The sequence below is a fragment of the Bubalus kerabau genome, chromosome 4 (assembly GCF_029407905.1).
Source record: "Bubalus kerabau isolate K-KA32 ecotype Philippines breed swamp buffalo chromosome 4, PCC_UOA_SB_1v2, whole genome shotgun sequence".
Classification (NCBI taxonomy): domain Eukaryota; kingdom Metazoa; phylum Chordata; class Mammalia; order Artiodactyla; family Bovidae; genus Bubalus; species Bubalus kerabau.
Window position 1 is genome coordinate 1,347,889 of NC_073627.1, and position 20,732 is coordinate 1,368,620.

Genomic DNA, 20,732 nt, shown 5'->3' on the forward strand with positions numbered 1-20,732 from the left:
ACCCGGCCCTGGGCAGACCCCGAGCGCAGCCTCCTGCGGCCCTGCGCAGAGGCTCCGGCGCGGCCGCGCCCGCACTGCTCACCCACGGAAACCGGGAGGAGCCTGGGTGGTGTTCAGAGCGTTCTGTTGGTGGTAGTCTGTCATGCAGCAGTCGACGACTAATACTCTTTTACCCTCATTTTAGAAGGTTGTGCAGTCATACGTGGTACATTCTTGTAAAAATCTCAGTGTAGGACTGTGAGGAGTAAAACGTGTTCTCACTCCACTTCCCCGTGAGAGTGGCGGGCGTCAGTACTTGGTGTGAACCACCCCATGCACACGCGTGCCCACAGATATGTAACTGAAGATCGTCAGTCTGCTTGTGCTACGTGTAAGTTCTTTTGTCACTTAACTGTGTTTTAATCCTGTGTCACGTGACCTGTGTCATCTTTTTGAACACAGATGATAATCCGTAGTGTAGATTTACTGTAACTAATCTGTCTCAGTTGCTGGTGATGCTTTGGTATTATAAAGTATGTTCTATTGACATCCTGGTACATGTATCATGATGAACCTGTGTGTGTTTGGGCTGTTATTGATTCTGTGGCCAGGAACAGTGAAACATATAATGAACTGTTGGTGGGATTAGTAGGTTCGACATCTTGTGCAGCGGTACAGAAAAATACCTGGGCCAGCATGGAGTGACGTCTCAGGTATGTGAAGTTCAAAAAAGCACGTAACAGTGTGGTAAGCTTCCATCTGTGTGTGCCTACCTCTTAAAGGACATATGGATGTGTCTGTGCACACGTGTGTGGAATATTTCTGGGTGCCGTGTGTGAAGCTGTTTTACGTTTAGGGAGTGGGGTAATCTGGTGTGAAAAGTTAAAAACTTTTTTTATACGTGTCTGTTATTTTTAATAACCACACTTATTTTTTGATAGGGAGTGTCAAGTTGCTTTCCAAAATACTCTCTCATTAAAATACTCAGCCATACACACTATTTAGATTAGTGATGCACATTGATGAATCTAACCAGCATAGCAAATACACAGATATAAATAGAAGGATGAAGTTTTCCCAATAGATAGTGTTTGTGGGTTGCACTTATATTTCTAATTTGTTAAAACAGGAAGCAAGTGAGGCGAGTTGTACATTTATGGAGCACCTACTGTACGCAATACTATCCTAGAACTCTTTCGTACGTTACCTGACTTTGTCCTCTAGAATTCCGTGAGGTTGACACCGTTGTCCTTTGTATTTATTGAGGAGGTTACCGCTTCAGTAAGATCAATAGACTCCCCAGTGACGGATGCAGAATTGGAATCTAGATCTTATGATTCCAAACCCTGTGTTCCTTCCGGTAGACCATGGAGGCACGAGTACTTTTTGCAGCAAATACGGACACTTCACTTTGATCCTTTTCCCTGCCTTGCACTTCGTTAGCAATCTCGGGCGACTGTGCCTTTGCTCGTGGTCATTTCTGGGTTGAGTGAAACGAGGCAGTTTGCCTCGGTTCAGATATCACTTCTGACACTTGGCAAGCGCATGTCCTCAGGCAGGTTCCTTCCTTTCTCTGAGCCCAGTGTCACCCTTTGTGAGAGGGAGGCGGCAGTGCCGACCCCAGAGCAGCGAGGCTGGGGGCGCCCGCCCGGCGCCTCTGACGTGGGGCCCGTCGCTCCCCACCGTCGGGCATGCGGGGCTCCTTCACGTGGGCTTGCTTGTTAGCTTGGCTCCTCTTCTGCTGCTCTCATGATCTAATCTTCCCACAATGTTGTCTTAAATCCATTGGTCATTAATTATTTTCAATTTAAAAGTCGTTTTGTGTTCCTGAGAAAAGGAAATTAACGGCTGTGCAGAAGGGTTCTGATTATAAGTGTGAATCCTGCACATTCTCGGAATAAAGAGAGGGAGTAGTATTTTAGAAGAGGCTTTTGAGTGTTCCTTAGTGGTCCAGTGGTTAGGACTCGTCATGCCAGGGCCTGGGTTCAATCCCTGGTTCGAGAATGAAAATCCCGTAAGCCACGCAGCACAGCCAAAGAAATTAGAAATAAATAAAGTGAAAATAAAAGAAGCTTTGAAGCAATCTTTATTTGGACAACTCAGCAAGTCCCCTTTTCCAGAACAGAGGGAACACAGTGTGGCTGGCCCTGTTTTAAACATTTCCCCACACCAGGTGTTAGAAGCTGCCTATGTAGGACCAGGCTTCAGTTCTTGTCATCTCCGTGTATTTCTTGGTGTGCATTATTCCAAAGACAGACACAAAGACAGTAGGTTGTATTCTTATCCTACAGTTCTGTGGAAGATGTTTTGAAGCTTATTTGTAATGGCTGATAATTATTTTTATGAGTTTTCAACCAAGTATGATGTGGTCTGGTAGCTTATCACCAAAGTGTAGTTAGGTCCTGGGGTGAAGAAAGATGAAAAAGAATGATTTAATGCCACATTATTTTTAACTTGAAACTTTGGTTAAAAGTTATGAGTTAGGAGAGAGCAAAGAGTAATGTCGAATAAACCCCAGCCTTTAAACACTGCTTCGCATGGAAGAAAGACAGTTCTGGTCATTTTAGAGGACTTTGTTGTTGAAGGCATTAGTAGCTCAGATTTCTTTAGATGCCACTTTATAAAGAATCACGATCCAGAATGCTTAAAAATTCTAGGAGCGTGCAAGCAGAATTATTACTTCCTAGGTGGCGCTGGTGGTGAAGAACCCTTCTGCCAGTGCAGGAGACGTAAGAGATGTGGGCTCGATTCTTAGGTCGGGAAGATCCCCTGGAGGAGGAGATGACAACCCACTCCAGTATTCTTGCCTGGAGAGTCCCGTGGACAGAGGAGCCTGGCGGGAGGGGGTGTGTATGGTCCATGGGGTAGCAAAGAGCTGGATATGACTGATGACTGCCCACATGTATTACTTTTACCATATTAGATTTAGGTTGACTTGGTATAAATAAAAGTTGTATCTTTTAATTCATGCCGTGTCCTTTAAATAGCATATATGTTCACACCTTTAAGAAAGGACTTGGGGAATAATTATTCTGTTTTAAATGAGAATGCATGCTAAGTCACTTCAGTCATGTCCAGCTCTTTGTGACCCCATGGACTGTAGCCCACCAGGCTTCACTGTCCATGGGGGTTCTTCAGGCAAGGATACTGGAGTGGGTTGCCATGCCCTCCTCAAATGAGGATAGAGGACTCTAATTTCTGCATCTTGATGTAATGAGATCTTTCCATGGGTTATTTCATGCCAGGTTTTAGTCTGGAATGAAGAATCTAATTATAGTCCTGCCCATATGGAAAATATGATTTGCTTTACAATGATCCTCTTTAACATGTGGTTTTCCAGGAATGATTGTGGCGAAAAGCCGAGGCTCTGTCTGTGCCCTTTCGAAGTGTCTCCCAGGACAGCCAGCCCTTCGCTTGCGGCTGCAGTTTAAACACGTTGCCAGCAGATGGCGATCAAGTAACGAAAATGTGCTTGTGCTTCCGTATGAATATGTCGATCCATGTGAAAAACATGTTCGCTTTAAAAATACTGAGTTACTTTTTAGTCTGTATACTCAAACAACATAATAGACAGACTCTTCTTAATTTGTTCAGCACCATTTTTATATGTAAATGACAATGACCTGAAAATGGCCCCTGCTTCTGAGTTGCTGGATGAATTTATGGGGGAGCTGATCATTACCTTGCCTTCCTTGGGCTTGTTTGTGTCCACTGGCTGGGGTGGTTAGGGTTACACATGGTACAGCATCCTTCAGCATTATTCACAGCAGTGCGTTCCTTTTAGTTAAGAATCGCCCTGTTGATGAGGCAGAGATCTGTTGAGCGGTGCCTCCCGCGTGTTCGTATCTGTGTGCATCACGGGTGTCCTGCCGCGGTGCAGTGGTGCGTCCTGCGGGGTGGCGCGTCTGCGGCTGCTTCGGCAGGCGTAGCAGCCACCGTCCACACGTGGCTGGCAAGCACACGAAGGGTGGCCAGTGTATCCCCCAGGAATGGAATGTTCGGCTTTAATTAACTCAGCGTGTGGGGCTTGGAGGTTGAGACCTAGTCTTCCTGGCGGATGGGGAGCTGCTCTCTTGGGGGTGGTGAGCGGACAGGGAGGTGGGGTTGGGGGTTGGTACCTCTTAGCCGCCTCCGCCCAGGGGAGACTGTTCTGGGCAGGTGTCTCGCCTCGTTGGTGAGGATCACTTGTGGTCAGTGGTTGGTCTCAGTTGATCAGCCTAAGGTTTCAGAGGAGCTTCCCCAACTGGTCTGTTTGGAAGAAAGAAAGATTGATCAATTCCCTTAATTTACTGAAAGAAGGATCAGCCTTTTTCATCCTTTTGTTTGGAGAGAACATTTAGTATGGAACAAATCTGATTGCTTTGGTCTTTTTGCTAGAATGGGCCTTTGTCAGGTGGACGTTTAACCTTGACCTGTGGGACTAAGACTGCCTCACCAAGGAGGAACAGAAGCTCTTTCTTAGGACCCTCAATCCAGCAGTGCGTTTCACACACTCATGGGACCACTTAACTGTTTGCTAACTTTCAACAGTGATGTGCTAATTAAATATCCTTCTTAGGTATTTACCAAGACAAAGCCAAGCGGCAACAGTTTGTAGCTGAGATGGAATGGCTTTGAAGATAATTACCTGGCATTTCTTTTAGGCTTTTTAAATTTTTTTTCATTGAGTCGGGTTTTTGACAAATTTAGTCACTTCTTTTTTAAACATTTTTAATGAGTGGGGCTTTGTAATAAGTATCTTTTTATTTCACGAATTTCTTTTTGTGAGATCATAATATTGAACAGTTTACTTTTGATGTTCTTTTAAGCAGAAAAGGATGACAGTAAGCTTATACGTCTATTGTGTAACAATTTAAAGGGAATTCAAATACTTTCTGGAATGTTCATACGATTAAACCAGAGATATATTAATAAACATGGATTTAAATGTGTTGACTTCTAAAGATGGTTTCTATTTTTAAGTTAAAAGTCAAATGTGTTATTCTAGAGTAGTAAATGGGAAAAATACGAAGTCTTAAAATGTTTATGAATCTCTGGTCAGTTTTTAGTTTTGTCAGGCTTCTCACTTTTTAAAATTTAGGTTTTTTTTAATTCCTAATAAAGTTCCCTTTGAAATATTAAAATAAATATGTTGTGGATCCTTGTAAATAATTTTCATTTTCTTATTTTCAGTGTTATTTCCTACTTTACTGTAGTATTAGTTGTTGCTAGTTATTTGTATGTTTCATTGATGTTAGCAATACGGTAAGAAGACTTCTGCAGGTGGTGTATAACAGTATTAATTGCTACTTAGATGAATGCAAAGACATGAAACCTAAAGTTAGTTCTCCCTTTAGTTTTCTGATTTATAATACAGGAGTTGTATTAGTCTTAAAGTGTTTTACAACTGTGAAACATAGCATGTATGTAAAAACTATATGAAAATGCATTTAAAGACCATTATAAAATAAACATCCCTGTACGTTAGACCCGGCCGGGAAGCAGCACTTTGCCGCATCCCGGAAACCTTCTGCCGCCCTTTGCCTTGGTGCCTCTGCTTCCCATCTCCTGAAAGACCAGTGTCCTGTATTTTGTGTTAATTATTTCTTTGCTTCTTTTTTAAACAGCATTTAAGTGAGACCCTACTGTATATATTATTTTGAAGCTCGCTTCCTTCTCTCGTATTTTTCAGATTCACTCATGTTAATAAATACAGCTGTAGTTCATTCTTTGTTTTGTAGGAAACTTTTAAAGTCGGTGTATAACATGACACCAGGACTCACAGATCCGCAGTGTGACGCTTGATGCAGCTTTACGGCGTGACTGCATCTGTGTGTCCTCTTCCAGGTCAAGACAGAGACCATTGCCAGCGCTTCAGAAAGCATGCTCTCTTTCCCAGTCATGTATCATCCCCCCAGAGCTGATCGCTGTTCTGCAGTATATGACCACAGATTAATTTTTAGGTCATAAGTGTTCTCACTTTTTTTCTGGCTTTTTTTGTTCGACATTGTGATGTGAGATTGGTCCACGTTGCTGCATTTAGCAGTGGGTTATTTTACTTTAATACTGTGTGAATGCGTCACATTTCTATATCCATTCTGCCTGTTGCTGGGTGTTTGGGAGTTTTTCCAGGTTTTGGCGGTTACGGATGACCCTGTGAGCATTCTTTGCCGCGTCTTCTGGTGCCCGTAAGCACACTGTATTTACGTGGAGGTGTGAGCGCGGCAGATACTGCCAGAGAGTTTCACACGATGCCTGTAGCGGTTTACTCTGCCACCAGGAGGGTTTAAAAGTCTGTCTCACATCCTCACCAGTTATTGGTTTGTTGGCTTCTCCAGCTTTAGCCTGAATTCTAGTATAGTGGGTGTGGGTTTTAATTTGCATCTTCCCTCATTACTGGTGATATTGGGCTTTTCTGTGCTTGATATAATATTGATATTTTCTATGCTTGATAGCCATTTGGGTATCTTCTTTTGTGAAGTTCAATTTGTCTCTGTCCACATTGTAATAAAAATGGTTCGTCAGTCTTTTCTCCATAGATTTATCACAACTCTTTATGTATTCATCAACAAATTCTTGGATACACATACGGCAGATATCTTCTCCCACTTTCATTGATTTGTTCTGTGGAACAATATTCAATTATAGTGTAAATTATTTTTAGTCAGTCATCTGGGATATTGTTTGTGTTTTTTTGTGTCCTGTTTAAGATTTTTTGCCTTGCCTGTTCCAAGATCATGGGAATGTTTGCCTTGTTACCTTCTAGAAGCTTCCTTATTTAAGCCTTGGGATTGTGCTACTTACGGAGCTGGGTTTTACATATAAAGTGAGTGGATAGTTGATGGCCATTTGATCCATTAACAGTTAGAAAAGCTATTCTTTCCCGACTGCTGTGGTTGACACCATTATTGCACACCAGGAAGTCTTGCTGGTTTGGGTTTGTGGACCCCTGTCCCCTCCCTTGGCCTCTTCGTCTCTCTGTGTACTGATACTTCACCCCGTAGTTACTGCAGCTTGAAAATGAGTCTTGATTTTTCACAGAGGAGTGCATGTACTCCAGCTTTCCTCTTCTTTGAGACTTCCTTGGTTCTTTTTGGTCCTTTGTATTCCCATATGAGTTTTAGAATTATCTTGCCAGTTTCTATAATGCCCATACATATGCCCCTGTTGAGATTTTGATTGAGAATGCATTGATTCTGCAGATCAGTTTGGGAAGACTGTATCAGTAATTCATTCCTTTTTATTCCTGAATGGTATTTCATTGATGAGTGTATCACATTTCTTTATCCATTCACTAGTTAATAGATATTTGGATTGTTAGCTTTTAACTATTCTGAAAAATGCTACTATGGACTTTCATATACATATTTTTGCTTGGACATTTGTTTTTCATTTCTTTTGTGTAGATATCTAGCAGTGAGTTGTGTGAAAAGTTCATTTCTAACTTTTTTAGGGAAACAAAGCCTTTCCTAAAATGGCAGTGCCATTTTACATCGCCAGGAGCATTCCAGCTTCTTCACCCTAAACTGCTGATATTGTCACTGCTGTAGATTTTGTCATTTTAATGGGCACATGGTGGTATCTATCTCATTATGGGTTTGATTGGCATTTCCCTAATGACTAACGATGCTGAGCATTTCTTCATGTGCTTACTGCCCATTTGTATGTCTTCTTTGGAGAAATGTCTATTCCAATAGTTACCTGCTTCCCACACACCCAACATACAATAATCACTGTAGACGTTTCTAAAAAGGAGGTACAAAGGAGTCCATAGCAATTCTGAAGCCCAGTTGGGCAAATGTGGAAAGTTCCTTAATTAGAGCTCAAAACCTGGATATGATATTCTGTGTCTCTTGGCTCCTCCAAGTAGGAGGAGGCTTTTGATTCCACCTTCTGAGTTATCCTTTGTTTTTCATGAAAAACAGTATGTGTCTGCAGTTCGGCAGCTCCCTTGTGTGCTTCCTTACAGAAGAATTTGGGGGGTTCAGTTGCCCCTTTTCATTTTTACTCTGTCCTTTTTGGTCCAAGAGCAGTGATTTTGCTAGTATAATTTTCTCAGAACCTTTGTAGGCCTCCTGGAATCCTGTGTATGTAGGGAAACTAGAAATCACTATCTGTAGTAAAACTGGAAAATTCATAAATAGTGGGAACTAAATAACAAACTCTTAATCAAGCAAAGGAGATATCAATTGGAAAATTAGAAAACATTTTGAGACAAATGAAAACACAACATACCAAAACTTAGGGGATGTGGTAAAAGCAGTGCTGTGTGGGGAATTTATAGTTGTCAAACTTATGTGAAAAAAGAAGGAAGATGGCACATCAGCAATCTAAATTTATATCTCAAGTAACTAGAAGAAGAACAAACTGAAGCTAGCAGAAGAAAGGAAATGATAAAAATTAGAGTAGAAATAAACAAAATAGATATTGGAAAAAGCATTAGAGAAAATCAAGGAAATCAAGATTTTTTTTTTTTAATTAACAAAAGTGACAAACTTTTAGCTGAATTGTCTAGAAAAAAAGACTCATCTGACATGAAATAAGGGACATTAGCACCAATTTTACAGAAATAAAAAGGATTATAAGTGAGTACAAGAAGCAGTTGTGAACCAACAAATTGGATTACTTAGATGAAGTGGATACATTTCTAAGAACACACAATCTACCCAGACCGAATCACGAAGAAGAAAATCTGAACAGACCCACAATTAGTAAGGAGACTGAAAGTGAAATTTGCTGAGTTGTGTCCGATCTTTTCCAACCCCATGGACTGTAGTGCATGGAATCAAGGAGACTGAAGCTGTCTTCGAAACCTCCCACCAGGGAAAAGCCCAGGACCAGACAGCTTCACTGGTGAGTTCTGTTGTGCTAAGTCGTGTCTGAGTCTTTGTGACCTCATGGGCTACAGGATGCCAGGCTCCCCTGTCCTTCACTGTTCGCTGGAGTTTGCTCAAGTCGGTGATGCTATCTCACCATCTAATCCTCTGGTTAATTCTATCAAACGTTTAAGGAAGACTCAGCACCCGTTCTCCTTAACGCTTCCAAAAGTGAAGAGAAGAGAAGGGGGTACTTCTAGGCTTATGGTGTGAGGCTAGCATTACCGTGGTGCCAACGCCAGACAAAGACACTAGGAGAAAAGAAAACTACAGGCCAGTATTCCTGGTGAGCATTGATGAAAAAGTTCCTCAGAAAAATACTAGGGAACAATTCAACAGCACATTAAAAGAATTATACACCATGACAGAGTGGGATGTAGTCCTAGAATGCAAGGAAAATTTGACAAATGGAACAGTCATTATAATATAGAATGATGGAAAATAGCCACACGATCATCTCAGAAATTGATGCAGAAAAAGATGTGACAAAATTTAATAGCCTTTCATGATAAAAATACAAACTAGAAATGGAAGGAAACTACCTCAAAATAATAAAGGCCATATATGAAAAGCCCACAGATAATAGCATACTTAATGGTGAAAGCAAAGCTTTGCCTTTAAGAGCACTAATAAGACAGAGACGTCCACTCTTATCACTGCCATTTGACATAGTACTGGAAGTACTAGCCAGAGCAATTAGGCAAGAAAAAGAAAGAAAAGTCATCAAAATTGAAAAGAAGAAATGAATCTCTGTTCACAGATGGTGTGGTCTTAGATACAGAAAACTCAATGGAAAACTAATAAAACCAACACAGAAAAATCAGTTGCATTTTTATACATTAACAGTGAACAATCAGAAAAGGAAATTTAAAAAAAAGTTTCATTTGATATAGTATCAAAAAGGATAAAATAATTAGGAATAAACTTAACCAAGGAGGGGAAAGACTTGTACACTAAAAAAAACTACAAGATACCGTTGTGAGAAATTTACAAAGACACCACAGTAAACGGAAAGACATCCTGTGTTCATGGGTTGGAGGAATTAATATTGTTAAGATGCACAGTATGACCCAAAGTGATGTAACTCAGTCCCTATCAAAATTCCAGTGGCTTTTTTTTCCCAGAAAAAAGAAAATTCTTCGTAAAATTCATATGGAATCTCAAGTGACACTGAATAGCAAAAACAGTTTTGGAAAAGAAGAAGCTGGGATTTAGCATTTTCTAATTTCAAGACTTACCACATGGTCACAGTCATCAAAACAGAGTGGTGCTATCCTCCGAAGGGTAAAGTGAGCTTTCTGCACCATATGCGGTTTTAATCTTACCTGCTCTGTTAGTAGCTTGCATCTCCCGATACAGACTGAAGAGATGTGGAAGAGAAAAAGAGGATGGAAGTGGCTGTATGAATTGCTAGAGTTGAGAAAAGCCATCAGAAGTGCTACAGCCGTGCTCTTAGGCTCCTTTCCCGTCAGTATGATTTGGGATCTAGCGAGGATGGAGTCCCCAGCCCAGGCGTGCAGGCCGCTGTGCAGGACAGTCAGTGCCAATGCTGGTCTGAGACGCACGGAGGACAGCACAACCTGGACACGGTGGCAAAGTTCACGTCCAGTGTTTGTGCTGGGAAACGTGGGAGGCTAGATCTGTGGCCAGCTTTGTCTTTTGTAATGAAAGAACTTTTTTATTTTTTTGCATTTTAAATAAGAATTACTAGCAGTTTTTTTAATTAAAAGTTTGTTGCCTGGCTACATTGAAATGCTATAATCACTTGGAGAGTGAGCGCCAAAAGTGTATGTGCATGCACACACTGCCTTTGGAAATTGCAGGTGTACTTGGTATTAGGTACTTGTTGGAGCAAAGAGATGTGCCCGTGCCAACCTCTGTACCAAGGACAGTTGTTGCTTTAGTCGCTGAGTCGTGTCTGACTCTTTGTGACTGCATTGTGTGCCACCTGCCAGGCTCCTCTGTTGATGGGATTCTCCAGGCATGAGTACTGGAGTGGGTTGCCACTTCCTTCTTCAGTGAATCTTCCTGACCCAGGGCTCGAACCTGTATCTCCTGCATTGCAGGCAGCAGATTCTTTACCACTGAGCCACCAGGGACCCACAAAGGACAGACACTAGTGTAAGCTCGAGCATCCCCTCGACACTTGATACGCTCTGCCCGAACTTGGTAAAGGAGGCACCAGAGTTTGCCAGCAGTAGTGATGTAGAAGCCACCATTCTTAGGTATTGTGTAGCAATCAATAAAGTGTTTTTCTTCTTATGATTTCATGTTTTATGAAGATGATACAAAGACTGAGAATGATCTTATCCAAACTATAAAGGGATGTAGTGTTTTCTGATATCAGTCTGTGGTTCCTCTTCACAAAGCTCCTTGATGGGTGGATTCTACCCTGTTCGCAGTTGGATTCCTAAGACCTGTCACTATACCGTGGAACACAGTTGCTCACTCAGTTATTTGCTGAAGGAATATATGAATGAATGGACAAATAAATGATCGGATAAAATTAAAAGAGGAAACAGTGCGGCACAGGCGTAAAGACAGCCGTGTGGACAGATTGGGATGGAGAGCCCAGAAACATGCCTGTGCGCACATGGGCACACGACGCTGACAAGGATGCCAAGACTGTTCGGTAGGAAAAGGACAGTCTTTTCAACAAACGATGCGGCGAAACTGGGCATCCACATGCAATAGAACGAACTTGGACTCTTCCTTTTCACGTACAAAATCTAATGCAAAATGGATCAAATACCTAAAGGTAAAATCTAAGGCTGCAAAACTGTTAGAGGAAAATACGAAGGAAGCTTCGTGACGGTGGAGCTGGCATGGATTTACTGGACATGCACCAAAGGCGCAGCCAGCAGCCCCAAGGCCCTACGTAAGTTGGACTACCTCAAACTTAAAACTTTTGTGCATCAACGGACAGTCAGCAGAGTGAAAGGGCAGCCCATGGAATAATGGGAGAAAGTATTTACAAATGACCTGTCTGAAAAGGCGACTGGTATCCCAAATATGTAAGAAGTCTTACAACTCAACAACAATAAAAACAACCTGATTAAAAAATGAGCAGAGGACTTGAACAGACATTTCTGCAAAGAAATGATCACTAATCATTCAGGAAATGCAAATCAAAACCTTACATCTATTAGGATGTCTACTGCAAAACAAATGAGCAAACAACTACATGTTTGGCAAGGATGTGGAGACACTGGAGCCCTTGTGCACTGTGGGTGGGAATGTAAAATAGTTTAACTGTAGTTGAACATCACTGGCAGTTCATCAAGAAAGTTAAAATAACCATATCAGCCAGAACCCCCACTTCTGGGCATATATCCCGAATACCTGAGAACAGGGGCCTGCACACGTGTGCATAGCACCATGATTTGCAGCAGTCAAAAGATGGAAGCACCCAGGAGTCCACCAGTGGATGAGTGCACAAACAAATGTGGTATGTACTGCTGCTGCTGCTAAGTCGCTTCAGTCGTGTCCGACTCTGCGACACCATAGACGGCAGCCTATCAGACTCCTCCATCCATGGGATTTTCCAGGCAAGAGTACTGGAGTGGGCTGCCATTGCCTTCTCTGGTAGTATGTAATACTGAGCCTTAAAAAAGAAGGGAGTTCTGACACATGTTACAACATGGGTGAACTTGGAACTTATTATGCTAGGGCAGAAGAGACAGTTACAGTGAGGAGCCCTGTCTGATTCCACTTACATGAATGAAGTGTAAATGCAGAGAGGCAAAGTCGAATGGTATTTGCCAGGGGCTATGAACATTTGAAGAGACCCTGATGCTGGGAAAGTTTGAAGGCGGGAGGAAAAGGGGATGACACAGGAAGAGATGGTTGGATGGCATCATTGACTCAATGGACATGAGTTTGAATAAACTCTGGGAGTTGGTGATGGACAGGGAGGCCTGGTGTGCTGCAGTCTAAGGGGTCGCAGAGTTGGACATGACTGAGTGAGTGAACTAACACCCAAAAAAGATGTCCTTTTCATTATAGGGGACTGGAATGCAAAAGTAGGAAGTCAAAAAACACCTGGAGAAACAGGCAAATTTGGCCTTGGAATACAGAATGAAGCAGGGCAAAGACTAATAGAGTTTTGCCAAGAAAACGCACTGATCATAGCAAACACCCTCTTCCAACAACACAAGAGAAGACTCTACACATGGACATCACCAGATGGTCAACACCAAAATCAGGTTGATTATATTCTTTGCAGCCAAAGATAGAGAAGCTCTATACAGTTAGCAAAAACAAGACCGGGAGCTGACTGTGGCTCAGATCATGAGCTCCTTATTGCCAAATTCAGACTTAAATTGAAGAAACTAGGGAAAATCACTAGACCATTCAGGTATGACCTGAATCAAATCCCTTATGATTATACAGTGGAAGTGAGAAATAGATTTAAGGGCCTAGATCTGATAGATAGAGTGCCTGATGAACTATGAACTGAGGTTCGTGACATTGTACAGGAATGCAAAAAAAGAAATGCAAAAAAGCAAAATGGCTGTCTGGGGAGGACTTACAAATAGCTGTGAAAAGAAGAGAAGCAAACAGCAAAGGAGAAAAGGAAAGATATAAGCATCTGAATGCAGAGTTCCAAAGAATAGCAAGATGAGATAAGAAAGCCTTCCTCAGCGATCAATGCAAAGAAATAGAGGAAAACAACAGAATGGGAAAGACTAGAGATCTCTTCAAGAAAATTAGAGATACCAAGGGAACATTTCATGCAAAGATGAGCTCGATAAAGGACAGAAATAGTATGGACCTAACAGAAGTAGAAGATATTAAGAATAGGTGGCAAGAATACACAGAAGAACTGTACAAAAAAGATCTTCATGATCAAGATAATCACGATGGCATGATCACTAACCTAGAGCCAGACATCCTGGAATATGAAGTCAAGTGGGCCTTAGAAAGCATCACTACGAACAAAGCTAGTGGAGGTGATGAAATTCCAGTTGAGCTATTTCGAATCCTGAAAGATGATGCTGTGAAAGTGCTTCACTCAATATGCCAGTAAATTTGGAAAACTCAGCAGTGGCCACAGCACTGGAAAAGGTCAGTTTTCATTCCAATCTCAAAGAAAGGCAATGCCAAAGAATGCTCAAACTACCGCACAATTGCATTCATCTCACACACTAGTAAAGTAATGCTCAAAATTCTCCAAGCAATACATGAACCGTGAACTTCCAGATGTTCAAGCTGGTTTTAGAAAAGGCAGAGGAACCAGAGGTCAAATTTCCAACATCCACTGGATCATGGAAAAAGCAAGAGAGTTCCAGAAAAACATCTATTTCTGCTTTATGGACTATGCCAAAGCCTTGGACTGTGTGGATCACAATAAACTGTGGAAAATTCTGAAAGAGATGGGGAATACCAGACCACCTGACCTGCCTCTTGAGAAACCTATATGCAGGTCAGGAAGCAACAGTTAGAACTGGACATGGAACAACAGACTGGTTCCAAATAGGAAAAGGAGTACGTCAAGGCTGTATATTGTCACCCTGCTTATTTAACTTCTATGCAGAGTACGTCATGAGAAACGCTGGGCTGGAAGAATCACAAGCTGGAATCAAGATTGCCAGGAGAAATATCAGTAACCTCAGATATGCTGATGACACCACCCTTATGGCAGAAAGTGAAGAGGAACTAAAAAGCCTCTTGATGAAAGTGAAAGAGGAGAGTGAAAAAGTTGGCTTAAAGCTCAACATTCATAAAACAAAGATCATGGCATCTGGTCCCATCACTTCATGGGAAGTAGATGGGGAAACAGTGGAAACAGGTTTTATTTTTTGGGGCTCCAAAATCACTGCAGATGATGACTGCAGCCATGAAATTAAAAGATGCTTACTCCTTGGAAGAAAAGTTATGACCAACCTAGATAGCATATTGAGAAGCAGAGACATTACTTTGCCAACAAAGGTCCATCTAGTCAAGGCTATGGTTTTCCAGTGGTCATGTATAGATGCGAGAGTTGGACTGTGAAGAAAGCTGAGCACCAAAGAATTGATGCTTTTGAACTGTGGTGTTGGAGAAGACTCTTGAGAGTCCCTTGGACTGCAAGGAGATCCAACCAGTCCATTCTAAAGGAGCTCAGCCCTGGGTGTTCTTTGGAAAGAATGATGCTAAAGCTGAAACTCCAGTACTTTGGTCACCTCATGCGAAGAGTTGACTCATTGGAAAAGACTCTGATGCTGGGAGGGATTGGGGGCAGGAGGAAAAGGACAACAGAGGAAGAGATGGCTGGATGGCATCACCAACTCAATGGACGTGAGTCTGAGTGAACTCCGGGAGTTGGTAATGGACAGGGAGGCCTGGCGTGCTGCAATTCATGGGGTTGCAAAGAGTTGGACACGACTTAGTGACTGAACAGAACTGAGTGAGTGAACTGAACTGAGCTGATGAACATTGGGATGCATGTATCTTTTTGAATTAGTGTTTTTCATCTTCTTTGCATGTATACCCAGAAGTGAAATTGCTGGATCATGTGGTAGTTCTATTTTTAGTTTGAGAAACTTCCTTACAGTTTTCAATAGTGGCTCTACCAACTTACATACCCATCAACAGGGTATTAGGTTTTCCTTTTTTCCACATCCTCACCAACATTTACTTGTGGTCTTTTTTGGCGATAGCATGGCATTACGGGTTTTTTTTTGCTTTTTTGTCTGAGCTAAAAGAGATGTCCTAGGTTATTCCTTTAGGCTCTTCTCCAGTTAAAATGCAGTTTTAACTGGCATTGTCATTGCTATTTCTTTAATTACTATTTTCCTAGTTTCTGTTTATATTTAAGCCTTCTGGAATTCATATTATTCTGATGTAAGATATTTTGAATTTATTTTCTTTATCTCTTACATTTTCACTTATTATATTCATTCCTTTATTTTTTGTGTGTTCTCAGAATATTTCTTGAACTAGTTTTCTAAGTTGCTGGTTTGATTTTTATGTTATATTTAATGTGTCATTCTTTTACATTGTGGTTTTTTAAAATTTGGTAATCATGTTTTTCATTTTTAAGCACATTTTTATGATCACAGATTGTTTATTTCCTTTTCTATCTGAAATGTGTACTTGAATCACATTGAAAACAAATTTATAAGACTTTTTAGAAACTTTCTATGCATATTATGTTTCTTTAGCAGAAGGACATTCAATTAGACCTTTTTTAGACTTTTAAATCTTACATCTCATTACTTATCTCTTTATCTATAGTGACACGTCTGTTATTCTGTAGTATCTGGAATCAACCAAGGTGCTGGGAGGATGTTTCTGGATTTCCGTTGACATATTTTACCTCTTCCTGGTGGCTCAGATGGTAAAGAATCCGCCTGCAATACAGGAGATCTGGGTTCAATCCCTGGGTCGGGAAGATCCCCTGGAGAGGGAAATGGCTACCCACTCCAGTATTCTTGCCTGGGAACTCCCATGGACAGAAGAGTCTGGCGGGCTACAGTCCATGGGGTCGCAAAGAATTGGACATGACTGAGTGACTAACACAACCTTAGCCTTGGGAAGCAGCGACAGGGAAAAGCTTGTATTTCCCGCAGTCTTACCCCTTCAGAGGAGTAAGGTGGCGCTCTCCTGGCGGGGACCCTCACTAGTACGCGGAAATCTCGTTTTCCGTGTTAGTGTTAGCTTTCCCTCTTCCGGCACCACCGCGGGAACCCTGGCGCCTCTGCCACCGCGCCCCCTGCCAGCTGTGGGCGGTCTCTGCGAGCACCTGGACCGGCTTCTCTCTGGGGCAGAGGGCACCTGCTGCTCTTCATGCAGGATAACGGGGAGTGAAGCTCTGCCTCCTGCCCTCTGTCCCCTGTTCACCGTGACCTTGGCCCTATCACCGTGACCTTGGCCCCATCACTGTGACCGCTGCAGCTCAGGGTAGCAGTCAGTTGTGTTCCCGTCCGGCGTCATTATCAGTAGCAAGGAATGGAGCCCCCGCGCTTGGTGTCTCGTGCGTGTTTCCGCAGTGACACTGGCGTCCGTCGTGTTTGGCTCAGCGGCCTCCGCAGGGAGCTGACGCGGGCGGTCTCTCTGCTTCCCTTGGCCTGCACTGGGGAACGGAGTGCGCTCAGTCTTGGAAGGAGGGCTAAGTGTGTGTGTAGCGGGGTTGGAGGCCAGCAGAACAGGTTGGATTGGAGATGAAGATTGGTGATGAGTTTCCCCTTGTGATTGGAAACTAATGGTGCACACCAAATTGAGCAGGGAAGCACATGACAGAGAAGTAGATAAGGCTGGACACAGAGCTCAGGTATCAGAGCCTGTGTGAGGTGGGCAGAGGAAGAAAAGTCTGCGCAAGAGCTGTGGGCCCGGCCTGCCTAGCTTCCGGCTCAGAGTCCGGGCATGTTCGGGGCGGCGTGGCTGTGGGCGGCGCGGGAGCGCCTGGAGCACCGGTGGGACTGGGAGGCGGGGCTCCGTGGAGCAGCGCATGCGGCACCTTTACGGAGAGGAGGCAGGGTGGGGACCGCCTGGGCTCCTCTGCTCCTGCTGACTTCACGCTCAGCACCTACAGGGTGACAGGAAGGGGCAGGGCAGGGCAGGGCAAGGGCCCCGTCGCTGCCCTGGCAAGTTCACTGAGAGGGAGAGAGCTGGGTTGGTTCAGCACGGCTGCCCGCGACTGGAGAGGACGTGCTGGTTTATGTATGCACCCTGTGTAATAAATAGATGAATGTTTCAGTCCTCTTTTTCATTAATATTTTCTGTGAGAAGAATTACTTTTAATATTTAAGCATTTTTTTCAATGTTTTAGCAGAGCTCTTTTTATGATTGTTTAATCTGTTCTTCAAGGGCAGCCAACACCTGGTGTGATGTAGCAGGTGTCTCTCCCACATACTAAGTTTGAAGAGCTTCTTATCAGCTCAGGCACACTGACTGATGAGATTATCCTCAAAATGTCACCGTATTTCTTTTTCTCATTTATTCTTAAGTGTTTGGATATCTGGACTATGATTAAGGGTATAAAAAATCCACAGCTCACTTTAAAACAGCTTTTTTTCAGACATTCTAAATTACCTCGTAACTAGTCTAAGGAATGTTGTTCTGTCAGCGTTAACTACCAAAACCCACATTCATTTTAGCCTTGTCTTTCTGAACTACAGCTCTGTCTTTTGGAAACACTTAGTATGACCCACAGCTTGTGAGGGAAATCCTGATATGGCTGGAAGTTGAAAGTCAGTGACTTAATTCATTCAATAATGGTTCATTTTCATGTTGTGTCTCCTGAAGGAGCCATTCAGAGAACAGATATTTGTCATCATGGAGCTTTCACTGCAGTAGCTGGAATAAAAATATATGGGAGACTTCAGGCTAAAGTAGAATACGGAGAATGGCATTTTGTATATTTGGTATATTTTATATTGGAGGAAAATCTTTTTTGTTCAGATTCATCTGGAAGCTTAAACCATTTTCCTATTTATGCTGTGCTTATCATATTTTACCTGAATTAACATGGCATATTTTAAAATTTAGGACTTTGATTTATCTGTAGTTTCTGACATGGTCTTGAATTTTCAGACTTTCAGCTGCATGAAAGTTTGTTATTTTGTGTGTTTTAAGACTTCATCTTAATGTGAAACATGAATCCAATGAAACTTGCCAGCCTTTTAAAGTGTGGTCTCCTCTGAGAGGGTGCACTTTAAGTCTTCTCTTCCTACTCTTAGAAAAAGGGGAAATACCTGTGGTTTATTATACTCCCACTTGACAATAGCATTTGTTTGTAAGAAAGCATGTGACATTTAGGTGACATTTTATTTGTTGTGTGACCTAATTGAAGTAAAATGTGAGATACAAGTGGTTATTATCTGTATTTCTTTTTCATTTGCTATTGAAATATCACTGTTAATATAAACAACCATCTCATTTCCAAAAGAAAAAAAAACATGGTAGTCCTAGGGTTTAATGCCCTTGTGTCCTCTGAACTCCCCAGTTCTGACTGTGGCTGTTTTGGTCTCTTAATAGGGAACAGTGCATTGCGAAGTTCCAACCCAGATCACAGTCTACGAGTCCAACCCACAGAGAAGATGGACAGATCCTTACCCCACAGGATTGTGTAAGATCAGATTTCACTCCTGCTTTTCTGTTTGTTTTCTTCTTGTTTTAAAATACCTCCGTACATTTTTAGTTTCTTGTTGTTAAATTCCTGTGATTCCTGACAGACAGTAAACAGTCTGATGGTTTTGGTGGGTGTCCTGAGTTCAGAGAGAGGGACGTGTTGGGTATATTGCCGTGTTCCTTCTGCTTTCCCTAACATTCTGAAGCATCATGTTTATCAGTCTGTCATTGTTCCTGGGCACTGAAAAATAACTTTGAAAAACTTCAGTTTTTGGTTATCCCCCTTTTCTCTGTGTATATATAAAAATGACTAGACACACAGTGGCCATAAACTTAAGAAACGGGACTGGTTTGTAGTGAAGTCGGGGACACTTCCTTCCTGGTGAAGGTGGACCATTCACCTCCTGAAATATGAATACCTCTCTTGCACATTAGACTCTGCATCGATACTGTTTGAACATGGAGCTAGGGAGCTTCGTGAAGAGAAGGCTGTTACCTGCTTGCCTCCATCCTTGCACGGTCCTGGCTTGTCTCGGGTTACAGCCTTTTGGTTACAAGCAAGCCATGCGCGATGCGTGACTTTTTTAGCATGTTTGCTCTGCACGTAATTCCTTCCGTTTTCTCAGTGATGGGGAATTCCAGTTTGGAACTTTAATAAGCCTCTTGATATAAAGAGGAACACATTTTAAATATTTGTGAGTTTATTATTAATCATCATATTTACTCAAAGTAAACAAGGGAGGTACATTCTAAAAGATATTCTCATTCACACACACAAACATTCAAAAAGCAAGGGACCAACTGTAGAGGCAAAAATGAATTTTAATACAGTATAAATAGTAAACCCAACATTTTGTTCAATAGAAATTTGAAAATTTTTAGTTAGTTTCTAGTTAATTTCTAGATTTCAAATTAGTAAAATATGAAGAACATTTTAGTGTATTTTTCATTACTTCAGATAATATAAATGACCATAGATAGATTTATTTGTTAGTAATGAGGTTTTCCGGAGAAGGAAATGGCACCCCACTCCAGTGTTCTTGCCTGGAGAATCCCAGGGATAGAGGAGCCTGGTGGGCTGCCGTCTATGGGGTTGCACAGAGTCGGACACGACTGAAGTGACTCAGCAGCAGCAGCAGCAGCAGTGAGGTTTTCTAGGAGCTTCCCAGGTAGAGCTAGTGGTAAAGAAGCCACCTGCCAGTGCACGAGATGTAAGAGACACTGGTTGGATCCCTGGACTGGGAAGCTCCTCTGGAGAAGGAAATGGTAACCCACTCCAGTATTCTTGCCTGAAGAACCCCATGGATAGAGGAGCTTGGCAGGCTACAGTCCATAGGGTTGTGAAGAGCTAGACACGACTGGAGTGACTTGATACATAGGCACCAGGTTTTCTAAAAGTATGAAAGTGCTATACCAACAAACTGAATTTAAAATAAATTTTTTAGCTGTACTCTAAAATATACATTATTATTTTATACCGAGTTACCTTCCTAAGTTTTTGGGCTTTCAGATCATTGTCCATTTCTGGACACAGATCTTTGGCTTTCCTCAGTTAATTATGATTTTAATCTGATTTGATAAATATGGAATATAAAAAATTATACAGCAGGGAAAAGAGCATGGACTTTTAATTTTTAAAGAAAGTTAAGAATTACCATGATTACATTTTCATGATGTGAATCCAAGGCTTATTTCTCTTTATGTTCGGTGTATAATGAGAAATAATTTAAGAACAGAGAGCTTCTTGGACATCAACTCAAACTTCCCTGCTCATTTTAATGAGAGTAAGTAATTCATCTTTTCAAGTGTTCCCCTTCCCGCCTTTAAAACTACTGTGGTACGCCA

General features: G+C 42.0%; 1 protein-coding gene across 7 annotated transcripts in view; it reads left to right on the top strand.

The window, feature by feature from the left end:
- The window catches only part of CEP112 (centrosomal protein 112), a 324,857-nt gene that overhangs the window by 18,642 nt on the left and 285,483 nt on the right, over positions 1 to 20,732 (top strand). For all 7 annotated transcript variants that reach the window (XM_055574950.1, XM_055574952.1, XM_055574955.1 and 4 more), the window contains exon 5: positions 18,795 to 18,885. In XM_055574950.1, coding sequence (XP_055430925.1) covers positions 18,795 to 18,885 — 91 coding nt within the window. The remainder of the gene's footprint in view (positions 1 to 18,794; positions 18,886 to 20,732) is intronic.